General features: G+C 42.3%; 2 protein-coding genes across 7 annotated transcripts in view; both read right to left on the bottom strand.

Moving 5' to 3' along the window:
• Positions 1-5,670, bottom strand: part of uvssa (UV stimulated scaffold protein A) — a 39,033-nt gene extending 33,363 nt beyond the window's left edge. The window contains exons 1-5 of one of the 4 annotated variants that reach the window (XM_012953068.3): positions 5,564-5,670; positions 4,473-4,578; positions 3,021-3,145; positions 1,155-1,485; positions 917-1,037 (exon numbers count right to left, since the gene is read on the bottom strand). In XM_012953068.3, the coding sequence (XP_012808522.2) occupies positions 917-1,037; positions 1,155-1,485; positions 3,021-3,118 (550 nt within the window). In that variant the 5' untranslated portion in view covers positions 3,119-3,145; positions 4,473-4,578; positions 5,564-5,670. 4 annotated transcript variants of the gene reach the window in all.
• Positions 5,671-8,609: 2,939 nt separating this feature from the next.
• Positions 8,610-12,178, bottom strand: part of maea (macrophage erythroblast attacher) — a 57,966-nt gene continuing 54,397 nt past the window's right edge. For all 3 annotated transcript variants that reach the window (XM_012960347.3, NM_001007962.1, XM_012960346.1), the window contains 2 exon segments: positions 10,959-11,154; positions 8,610-9,410 (listed from right to left, as the gene is read on the bottom strand). In XM_012960347.3, coding sequence (XP_012815801.1) covers positions 9,315-9,410; positions 10,959-11,154 — 292 coding nt within the window. In that variant the 3' untranslated portion in view covers positions 8,610-9,314.

Below are 12,178 nucleotides of genomic sequence, written 5' to 3'. Positions count from 1 at the left end.
TTCCTTTTAACGTTCCTGTGCACTTAATTCTCTAACCCCTATATGTAATAAAAGGCACTAATTTGCCCAGGAGCAGTAACACATGGCGACCAATAAGATGTTATTTTTTAAAAAGGTGAACAGTAAATGGTACCTGCTGATTGGTTGATTGTGCCTTTTATTGCATTAGACCCCATTACATACAACCCCATTAGACCATGATCTGTGTTGGGGGTCTATAGGTCATCTACATCTGCACTACCTACTGACCGACTGCCTGAAACCTTCCCTTTACCCACAGTACTCTATTCTGTACTGCATTTAATACTAGACCAGCACCAACATATACAACAGTGTTGTTATCAATACTTACCACTATGCCCTTATTTCCACCCCTTTAAATTCAATTTCAGTTTCAATATGATGCAGTGATTTTCTAAGACCATCTGCAATTAGTCTACATTTATTTATTTTTCGGTTGAAATGATTCAACTTTGTGTTCAGCAGCTCTCCAGTTTGGAATTTCAGCAGCTACCTGGTTGCTAGGGCCCAATTTACCCTAACAACCAGAGAGTGGTTTGAATGAGATACTGGAATATGAATAGAAGAGGGCCTGAATAGAAAGATAAGTTATAAAAAGTAACAATAACAATAGAACTGTAGCCTCACAGAGCAATCGTTTTTAGGCTGTTGGGGTCAGTGATACACACTTGAAAGTATGTGGGCTAAAAAGGCAAATAATTCAAAAACTATAAAAGCCACTCTAGAATGGGACATTCTATAACACCATAAAAGTTAACGTAAATATGAACTACCCCTTTAAGCAGATATTCCTCACCATGTCCAAGCCGCTTTTGTAATGTGTATATTTCTGCTAATTTCACAGATTATTTGGGGATTTAATAATATCTCTCTCAATAGCCCACTATTATATTACCTTCCATTTCTGCTGTCGCCTTCTTGACTTTCTCTTTATAAATATTTTCTAGACGTCTCTGCTTTTCCTCTTCCCTCTTTCTCTCTGCCTGGGTTCGAGATCTCACATCCTGAAAGTCAATCTTTTAAAAGAGCAAATAAAAAAGTTTTCAGTATATTCCAGACCTCTATAACTGCTAGATATTATCCATGGGTGTTACCCTTATATTGTATTTATAAGCATTATGGCAACAAATCACCTTTTTGTTCTGCTTTAGGAAATGGTACCCCAAGGAAAGTTTCTTGTAAGCCTCCCCAAATTTCTCGTGCCATTCCTGCACAGTTTTTATTGCCAAAATCTTCATTTTCTGAGCCACCTCTTTTGGAGGAGGAAGCGGCTGTTCATGGTCAGTCTCAACAGTGAGCTCCAAGAACTCCTGGAAGTTGGAAATCAGCAACGTTCGGAATAGATGCGAGCGAGCAAAGAGCTCAGTGACAATCTGGAAGGCAGACAGGCGGATCTCTGCATGCTCCTGATTCAGCTGGGTCATGAGTAGGTGGTACACGTGGTTAATATGTTCATCTGAAGACCTTGGAAAAAAAAACCCAAAAAACAAGATCTATTCTGTAATAAACTTTCTCAAAAATCTTGATTCTTCATTTTTAGATAGTGTTCCATGAATAATGTATAATCTCTGTAAGCCTGGTCAACAAAATGTCTGTAATAATAAAAAACAGACCAGTTCAATTTGGCAATTTAGGCAAACATCTGCTTGTCTGGCTGCCAAACAAGCAGATCTGTAGGTGTATGGACAACACTGGTTGATGCACTATTTAGCAGCATCAGACAAATGTAATCAACTATTGTATCAACTGTAAAGGTGGCCATACACGTAGCGATTTTCGATCTTTTGTGCGATCGTTCCCACCCTCCACAGACGTTCACGGATGAATTGTCAGATATGGAGGTAGAAACAACAGAAATTCTACCTCCTCCTGCCGATTCAGCTCTGAACATAGATTTTGCTTGGGCGCCTTCAATTTAAACAGCTCTAAAAACTTGGTTAAAAACAGCAACATGAATGTCCCATTATTTATGATAGGGATGCACCGAATCCAGGATTCAATTTGGGATTCGGCCAAGATTCTGCCTTTTTCCAGCAGGATTTGTAGTCAGCCAAATCCATGATCCAGGTCAAACCAAATCCTTTAAATCAAGTGACTTTTCGTCACAAAGATGCGTTCGGCCAAATCCCAAAATAGTGGATTCGGTGCATCCCTTATTTAGGGACAAAAAAAGGAGTGACAATTTGTTAGACACCCTCTAGTGAATATGAACGCTACGCTTAGACTTGGGGTTGGTGCTCTCAGGCTTCTTTGCTAAAAATGCACTTGCCCATGGAATTTTCTTCAGAGCACCACAGTGCCTCTTCGTGGATTTTCCCAGATTCTTTTGGCTATCAGGGACCATTCACATGAGCTGTATAAGGTCTAAATTCCCAGGCAGCCACAAGCGAATCTGGGAAATCATTGAAGATGCCAGCATGGTTGTCAAAATATAAGTACCATAGGCTGGTGTGTTGTTCTGGGCAGAGGAGGGTCAGCCTGGGTTCTAAGGTTAGAGATTATATTCACTGGGAAGTGCTTAATAACTTTCCCCTAGTGAATAGCTATTTTCTTGGCTTTTAACGGGGTCATGGGGACCCACTCCAAATATCATCAGAGAGGTTGCAAAGGTTGAGTAGGAGCTGAAGTTGCTGCTATGGAACAATGTTTCAATGAGTGTATAAAACTAAAAGGCCTATGGCAAACATGGCACTTTCTTCACCAGTTGGTCGGTACTCCATCTGTCTCTTATGGGAAGTGACAGAATTGAATGAGAACCACGTGTCATTGTGTGCACAAGGCAGAATTTGGTAGGGAAATGCAAACAAAAGTAGATTATCGTGCCCTATGTGCCATAGGCCTCACAGTTTAGAAAGTTGTTCTAATAAGCTGCTTCATTGTTAAAGCTTTAATAGGTGACAGAAAGCTATTCAAAGAGATATGTTATGTGAGTGGAAATGGGTCACTGCTGACTATCTATATACAGTCTACTATAGATCAGATTTACACTAATTTCATACCTGCAGATTTTTTTCAGTTCTTTGAGTTTTTCTGGATTAAGCTGTGGTTCTCCAGAGGTTGTAAGAACTTCCACCAATTCAGAGAGTTTCTGATCCATCTCTATAGGATGATACGCTATAGAAAGCTAAAGAAATTACAAGTTAGACTTTTATGTCAAAGTTTGCATTCAAAGGGGAAGCATGACCTGACATAGCACCATGAATTGGGTTAGAGCTAAACATAAGTTTTGCCTATTGTTTTAATCATGAAAAGTCTTGACCATAAAACTGAAGTTACTACATATTTACACCTTTAAGGTAGATCATTAGATTACCAGTAAATAACCCCCTCCATTCAATTTATGTTGCGGCTAATTTGTTAACAGGAGCCTATTATGTACACTGGCTACCTAATTATCTACATCGCAAGGACCAAACATGGGAGTGGTTTTAGCTTCCCTGATTAGCTCAAGCAAATTGTTGATTTCTCTCAACTAAAATAATATTCACTGCACTTTTGCTAAAAAAAAAAAAATAAAAAAAAAATACTTCCCCCTAAATCCCTCACTGCTAAACAAGCCTTCCTGCTTCCTCACTAAAGTTGTGTAATAAGATCCAAAGCAATACTATCTTCCCAAAACTTTACTTTTTTACAGGAGAACTAAAGTCTAAAAAAAAAAAAAAAAAAAGATTATTGCTACAAATGATGTACTTTATATCCTGAACTTACTGTACCAGGCCAGAGGTTGAGCAGCCCTATAAGGGTGAAGACACACTGGGCTACGAATAACAGCTACTTTTTCAAGGCTACTAAGCTCAAATAAATCCCCTGCCATAGACAATACTGAGAATTGCCTCTACTAAAACACACGTAGAGACAATTATCAGTAAATTATCAGCATTGTCTTTTTTAGTAGCCACGACAAGTAGCTGCTACTAGTAGCTCTGTGTGTCTTCACCCTAACAGTAATGAGCCAGGCCTTTAAGGTCCCCACACACTGGCAGATCCGCTCGTTTGGCGATGTCGCCAAGCGAGCGGAACTTCTTCCAATATCCCCCACCTACGATAACGGGACAATCCAGGGTGATTCAATCGTTTGGCCCTGGGGCCAAACGATTGGATTACAACAACTGGAATAGGAGAAGTCGGTCCGGGGACTGCATCAACGAGCTGATGCGGTCCCCGATACGACTAGATTTTCTAACCTGCCCGATCGAGATCTGGCCGATTTGAGGCCAGATATTGGCCCGGCAGGCCCGTTGGTAGTGCCCATACACGGCCCGATTAGCTGCCGAATCGGTCTAAGGGAACGATATCGGCAGCTACTATCGGCCTGTGTATGGGGACCTTTACACTTAATCACAGCAGCTCCCGATCTTCTGATCTTGTTAGGCCATCTAATGCGTATGGAACTGCACATCCCTGGGCTGCTGTTGAGGAGCTTACACCTTTAATAGTGTATTCATCTTTACCTTATAAAAAGCCAAGCATCAAACTGTCGCACATTTTGTTCCTCATTTGTTTGCGGTGATCAGTGATGAATGTATCCAGCCTTTTCAACAACATTTATACAAAAGCCTGTTGATAAAAAAAAAAAAAAAAGAAAGAATTAGAAAACTAAAGGATAATATAATAGTGTGCAGAATATAAATATATCTAAAGGTTTGAAATAGATGACTACTTTGTTGATCCACTTCCCTTTATATAGTGTAACACACACATATTAGTTTAATAGTGTACAACTGTGTGTGTGTGTCTATATATATTTATATAGTTTAAAAGGTGTTATTTTTGCACACATGGTACATTTGGGGATCACGTTAGACTCTTTCTTGGGGTTTAATTCAAATTCAGCCCCTTTATTAAACATAGCGCTCCACTATGTATTCATCTGTCACATTGAATGTTTGGAGGCGGCAGTCAGGCAGAGGGGTGGCAGTCAGGCAGAGGGGCTGCTGTAAGATGCCATAGACAGTCACAAGACAAAATGTCCCTGTGTAACTGCAGATAGGCAGAGAATGCTATATTGTACATATTATATATGTTTAGATTTTGTAGATTGTTTTGGGCAGCCTATAGTGCTGTATGTTTAATGTATAACTCAGTTAATGTATAACTAGTAGTTAGGCAGGTTATATATAGGCATTATGGTTGAACTTGATGGACGTATGTCTTTTTTCAACCCAACTTACTATGTTACTATGTATTTATTTTACAGCGCTGCGGATTATGTTGGCGCTATACAAATACATGTTTATAATAACAGCCTATATTATCGCAATGTGCCGCCTCCTGAGGGGTAGGGATCTCGGTAACCCCAATGCTGAGGCGGGTAATGGCAGCTAAACCCCAGTGCGGAGTATACTCTCAGGCAGCTGGGCATTACTAATGCGGAGAGTACCAGGGCCTTATATAACGCTCTCCCTACAGAGCTACGCAATAAATAATAATGATATCGTAACTGAGCTCTCCGACTCCCGGCACCTCTGTCAGCGACATACTGGGAAGCGCAGCGCACCGGGCTCTCAGTCGCACCGCCCCCACTCCCAGATCCGCCCAGTACCTCAGCACTTCCGGGCCCCGGCTCTCATCCCGCGATATCGTGACGTCACCCCGCAGGTCTCTAGGCGCAGCGACACGCCAGCGGGCGGAGCTATGGGATAGCCAATCAGGAGCCTCCCGATGTTAGAGCTAAACCAATGATATCACTAATAGATTGCACTAGTGCCCGGGGGTAAAGCGAACACAGCTGAGTTAGGAGAAGTCGTTGTGTAGAACCAAAATGAATCTTGTTTGAGATTGTTTTGTTTACTCTGGTATTAAAGGGCCTCAGGGTATTTTTTGTGCAAACTATGGGCACACTATCGGCAGCTACAATCGGCCCCTGTATGGGGACCTTAAGGGGAAGACAATGGCTGACAATAGGTATAACAGCCATAGCAGTACTATCAGGGCTTTATCCTGAGTATCAGTGAACCAGAGAATCATGGGAACCAATTACCAGCAGGGGTGCGGGGCCCTCTTTCCATTTTCACAGTATAGGGAGGTATGCCTTTACTATTGTGCGGGTTACACTCAGGCCACTGTACATTTAATACAAATAGTGGGGCTTTTAAAGGTGCCCATACACTATAAGATCCGTTCGCTTGGGGCCAAACCATCGGATTACATTTGCGGCTATGGGGCAGTCGGTTCGGGGACCGCATCAACGAGTCAATGCGGTCCCTGATCCGACTGGATTTTCTAACCTGGCCAACCGATATCTGGCCAATTTCAGGCCAGATATCGGTCGGCCAGGCCGCTCTGTTTTGCCCATACACGGGCCGATAAGCTGCCGAATCGGTCCAAGGGACCCGCAACTTGATGGACGTATGTCTTTTTTCAACCTAACTTACTATGTTACTATGTTAACTTTTATCTGTTTCCAATAAGTTGTTGTGGGGCCCAGACTTGTGAAGGAATCATTTATTAATCTATGCAGTGGCAGTGCTGCAAGTAAAGGCATTGATTACGTGTTAAAGGAACAGTAGCACCAAAAAATAAAAGAGTTTTAAAGTAATAAAAATATAATGCACTGTTGCCCTGCACTGGTAAAACTGGTGTGTTTGCTACAGTAACACTACTATAATTTATATAATAAGCTGCTGTGTAGCCACGGGGGCAGCCATTCAAGCTGGAAAAAAGGAGAAAAGGCACAGGTTACATAGCAGATAACAGATAAGTTCTGTAGAATACAATAGTGTTTTATCTGTTATCTGCTATGTGCCTGTGCCTTTTCTCCTTTGAATGGCTGCCTCCATGGCTACACAGCAGCTTATTTATATAAATTATAGTAGACTTTCTGAAGTAAACACACAACTTTTACCAGTGCAGGGCAGCAGCACATTATATTTTAGTTACTTTTATACACTTTCATTTTTTGGTGTTACTGTTCCTTTAAGCATTATGTGATGCTTTGTGCAGCCAGGAGATGGCGCTAAAACAAAACTTATTCTGCTAATGTGTTCAAATCAGAAAAAAAGAGCCCAATTTTAATTCATTTTCAGTTATTTAAACCAATGTGTTAGCATTGCAGAGGCACAACCATAATCCGCTGGAGCACACGTGGCTCCACATACTGCTCCCTGTGCTCCAGATCCCCCCTTTGCATTTGTGGCAGTTTAACCCATCCGCTGCCAGGTCGCAGATCACTACGTAGGAGGAATAAATCTTATTGGAATACAGTTTCTGTGTTAATTTCCCCACCAGTAATTGTTTGTCAAACGCTCTCCCCGATGAGAATAGTTTTGTAGATTTAATTGCGCCAGAGATCTGGAGGTTAATAGACTTCTCCGAATGCTTCTTTAATGGATTCATTATCAGCCGTTTTTTATTGGGAAATGTTAAACAATTTTGTTTAGTGGTTAATAGTTTTGGGTTTTATCTATTGTGAGACACACACTCATTTGGGAGATGTTTCTGACCATGGCGTAATCTCCTTTCATTGGCTCAGTCTTTATTCCTATGGTTCCAAAACGCTAACTCGCCGCCATCTATGTGCTAGAGTCCAACACCGGGACGGGTACCAGTGGGTTCCCTGCAAAAAAAGTGGGTGCCCTGCGGGTTGCGGGTAAGGTTTCTGGATGTAGACCCAGACCCGACCCTTGCTGGCACTCCCCCTGCTGACCGTTCCTCCTCTGACATGTTAAACTTACACCTGCTCAGAGGAGGATGTTGGGTGGGGGACCCTGCGGGGGGGGGGGGGTTTAGGGGGTGCAGTGGACGTGGCTGGCAAGGGCAGCCCCGGTGGGCCCTGCACACACCAGTCCGACATTGTTCTGCCCCCAATAAGGGGTAATTATATCTTAGTTGGGATCAAGTACAGGTACTGTTTTATTATTACAGGGAAAAGGGAATCATTTAACCATTAAATAAACCCAATAGGGCTGTTCTGCCCCAATAAAGGGTAATTATATCTTATTTGGGATCAAGTACAGGTACTGTTTTATTATTACAGAGAAAAGGGAATCATTTAACCATTAAATAAACCCAATAGGGCTGTTCTGCCCCAATAAGGGGTAATTATATCTTAGTTGGGATCAAGTACAGGTACTGTTTTATTATTACAGGGAATCATTTAACCATTAAATAAACCCAATAGGGCTGTTCTGCCCCAATAAGGGGTAATTATATCTTAGTTGGGATCAAGTACAGGTACTGTTTTATTATTACAGAGAAAAGGGAATCATTTAACCATTAAATAAACCCAATAGGACTGTTCTGCCCCCAATAAGGGGTAATTATATCTTAGTTGGGATCAAGTACAGGTACTGTTTTATTATTACAGAGAAAAGGGAATCATTTAACCATGAAATAAACCCAATAGGGCTGTTCTGCCCCCAATAAGGGGTAATTATATCTTAGTTGGGATCAAGTACAGGTACTGTTTTATTATTACAGAGAAAAAGGAAATCAATATTATAAATCAGTATTTGAATAAAATGGAGTCTGTGGAAAATGGCCATCCTATAATTCAGGGTTTTCTGGATAACAAGTTTCTGGATAATGGATCCAATACCTCTATTACCTATATTTTTTTTGAAATGCAAGAAAAGTTCCAGAAGCGTCAATTAAATGAACAATATTTTATTAGTTGATGAACACCAACATGCAAAAATAAGCACTAAATACAAATTTCTACAGCAAAGTTTCCTTAAGGTTACAAAGACTAAAATTTCCTTTGCGGCTGTTGGTTGAAAACGCGTTGTGTATCCAGAAAATACTGGATCAGGACCACGGCTGTTGCTTATGTGCAGTTACTGAATGTAGGCAAAGCTCTGGGAAGTCCAACATGGAAGAATATGGGTTTGATTTCCCCGTGAATACATTCTCAAAGCAAAATAGGCTTTAGCGCTAACCATATGATCCCAAGACCTCTAAAAAATCAAAAGTGGAACCCTAGAACCTCAGAACTTGAGGAACGGGCCAAGCATCGCAAGTCTCTATAGCAAATAAGTGTTAAAAAAAAAAAGAAAATGGCTAAATTCTTAAAGAAGTTTTCAGAAGCGCCAGTCGCGACTCGTTACAAAACTCGCACAATCAAAACTGTAAATTTCAAGTACAAATGTTTTTGTTTTTTGTATTTGGAAGCAGATGTTTCCTTGACGCATGTACTGTTGTTACTTGGTAAATCTTTGGTTGCAAGAAAGGATGAATGCAACCACTGAACAGTCGCCGATGCCCCCCCTCCCATTGTGCGGTTTATGCTGCTGTCGGCCGAGCACTCTGGTCATGGTGTGGGGGGAGGGGCGAGAGGCACGAGGAGGTTCCCACGCCTACATGATGTAGACTTTCTCAGCTTGGGAGAAGTTGAAGACCTCTTTGGTTCTAGGGCAAACGACTTTGTCATCTTGGCGAATAGAAAGCAGAGACTGAAAAGGAAAGATGGGCAGAATATAAATATGGAGGAGAAACTCTTATACGAGTTGCAGCAGTGTTAATCAGATCTGTTCATTATACGTACTGGGGGGCTCATTTAATTAAAGGAGAAGGAAAGGTAAAAACTAAGTAAGCTTTATCAGAATGGTCTATGTAAATACAGCCATAAGCACAGAGTCCTCTATCAAAAGAAACACAGGATTTCTTGTCTCCTTTTTTGTAAATATGTTCTTTCGTATCAGACTTTCGCTCCTTCAGGTTTGGGGCACGAGTCTGCCCAGCTCTTCCCCCTCCCAATAGAATTTACTCCTCCCTCCCATAGGAATGTCTTAAATGGCAGCTGCTATCTTAACAAGGAAAGTTCACCCAGCACGCCTTTACCTCCTCCAGCAATTCTTACTCGGTGCACACACCAGAGAGTTGGCACTCCCAGCACAGTCCGGCAAAAAACAACTGACCTGCACAGCGAGTGCGATGCAAGCAAGCTGCTATCTTAAACAGAGGGAGCTTCTAGGGCTCTTTACTCAGGTATGGGAAAGCTTTTTGCAGAAAAATGCCAAAATGACTTCCTTCTCCTTTAAGGAGTGCAAAGAATGGACATCATGCACCATGTTTAACCCAGAAGACAACAATATTAGGCAGATGTGCAGTGTAAACACACTGGAGCTATCAATACAGTATTTGCTCGTTAGTAAGTTGCACATATGGGCTCAACTTGCTCCTATGAACAGTGGGGTCAGGCAGGTGGGTTGTGCCCTTAAGGTACCCATTAGCTGAAAGATATGCTTCATTGGTGAGGTCGCCTAATGAGCGGATCTTTCCCTGATATGTCAACAATATTGGATTAATTAAATGACTGAATTGCACTGACTGGATGTACGATATTTAAACCTGCACAACTGACAGCTGGCTGATTTTCAAGCGGATATGGGTTGGGCAGTCCCATCTAAGGGCCCTATTCATGGGCCGACAGGGTCCATCAGCAGCTTTTATCGGCCTGTGTATGGCCACCTTTCCTCTCCCTTCCACTACATGCGACAGAGACCTGCATGGGTCTGTTTTGTCAGACCTGCACCCATACCTGTACCCTTGCCCCTATCCACTTTCACCCTTCTCACCCCCAATGTGAGTATTGTGAAAACTGAAAATGACATCACGTGGTGGGTTGCTTTGCCTGGAGATACATTTTAGTTATTTGTCCTCCAAATGTCCGCCTGAAGGTCACCCGACTACTCTTAAATGGGGCTCAAAGGCCGACTCAATGCAGACATAAGGTACGGGGGGCTAGTATAAGCTGGAGCACACTGTGCCCCTTCCCTTATGCCACACTGAGTTCTAGTACTGAAGAGGGCAAACGAATGCAAGCACACTGTGCTATTGGGCACATTCCTGCTTCCTTTATTCAACCGAATACGAGCGCAGAAGCACACTCACACCCCTCAGTGCAGAAACCAGAGTTGCCCACCCATTTCCCGAGCTGTATCTTTGAACTGATTGGTATAACTCGATGAAGACAATGCACAGCGGCCGGACACACTCACATTATATCCATACACATATCCATTTGGGAGCATCATGGGAGGGTTGTTTTCATTCATGACATCTCCGGAAATCTTGCAGACCAACCGGGAGTTGGCGCAGTGTGCCATCGGGAGGGGCTGTGCTAATTTATTCAGAGATTTGCTGCACACGGGGCAGTCGGGATTCTTCGAGGTCCCATCCTCTTTGTAGCACTGTCTGTTTATAGGGCGGTCAAGGAACTTTGTCAAAAGAAAAGGAAATATGATGATTGTTTCTAGTGGTAGAACAACCCTGCACTTGGTTAGGGGCATTACTTGGCTTCCTACAGCCAAGGCCTCAGGGTCATTAAACCAACAGAATGGTTCTGTCTGACAAGGAGACAACCAGCTGAGGTAACTTCACTTCCCGTCAGTCTCCTGTGGTGACACCATATTTGTATCTCTCTGTATTTTCATTTCCAGAAAATGAAGGTCAGTCATGAACTGTCTAATATAAAGCAAATCCTGACTGTTTAATGACTGGCACAACCTGAACCGTATCAGTTTACCTGCCTCTTGGCTGTTCGAAAAAATAAAAATAGAAAATTCACCCCCATTAACATCATTGCTCTGCCCCTGATGCCACGGACCTGCCCTCCATTGGCCCGTCCCCTGCCCTGGCCAGTAAGAAGCCTGAAAGGTGGCAACAGGTCTATAGCTATAGCACTCTGGGAAATGTAACATTATTAGAATGCTCCACGTGCCATAGCTCAAACACTGCTAAAAGCCATCTCCCATGTTCCTGACACTTATTCCCAAAACCTTTTGCCTTTTTGGTTCCCAGCTCTGTAAAGAACTATAAATGGCCAAGCAACCATTGCATCTCTTTCTAAAAAATAATTTTGACAATAATGGCCACTTGGCCTTATAAAATAATAACTAATGAAGTTATCAGTTTTGTAACATATCGCCCACGGAACAGGAGCGCAGCCTTTACTACAAACACTCTTGGGGGGGAAAAACAAGTGCAGGCCGTATCAGACTGATCAAACAATCTGGCCCAATGGTATTAAGATGTTTTCGGTTCCATGCCCCCCTCCCCTTTGAGGTTCATTATTTGTGCAGACCCATAGATATATGCAGACACTGCTTTATTAGCAATATCCCCAAGAATATATAGCAAGTAATTATTTACCCACAAATCTCATTCTATAAGACTGACTCTCAGGTATATCCAAGGGAGCTAATAGGAGAGCATTGCT

The sequence above is a fragment of the Xenopus tropicalis genome, chromosome 1, assembly GCF_000004195.4.
Source record: "Xenopus tropicalis strain Nigerian chromosome 1, UCB_Xtro_10.0, whole genome shotgun sequence".
In the NCBI taxonomy this organism is placed as follows: Eukaryota; Metazoa; Chordata; class Amphibia; order Anura; family Pipidae; genus Xenopus; species Xenopus tropicalis.
The sequence above is the reverse complement of the archived record's forward strand: the minus strand, read 5'-3'. Positions and strand labels throughout refer to the sequence as shown.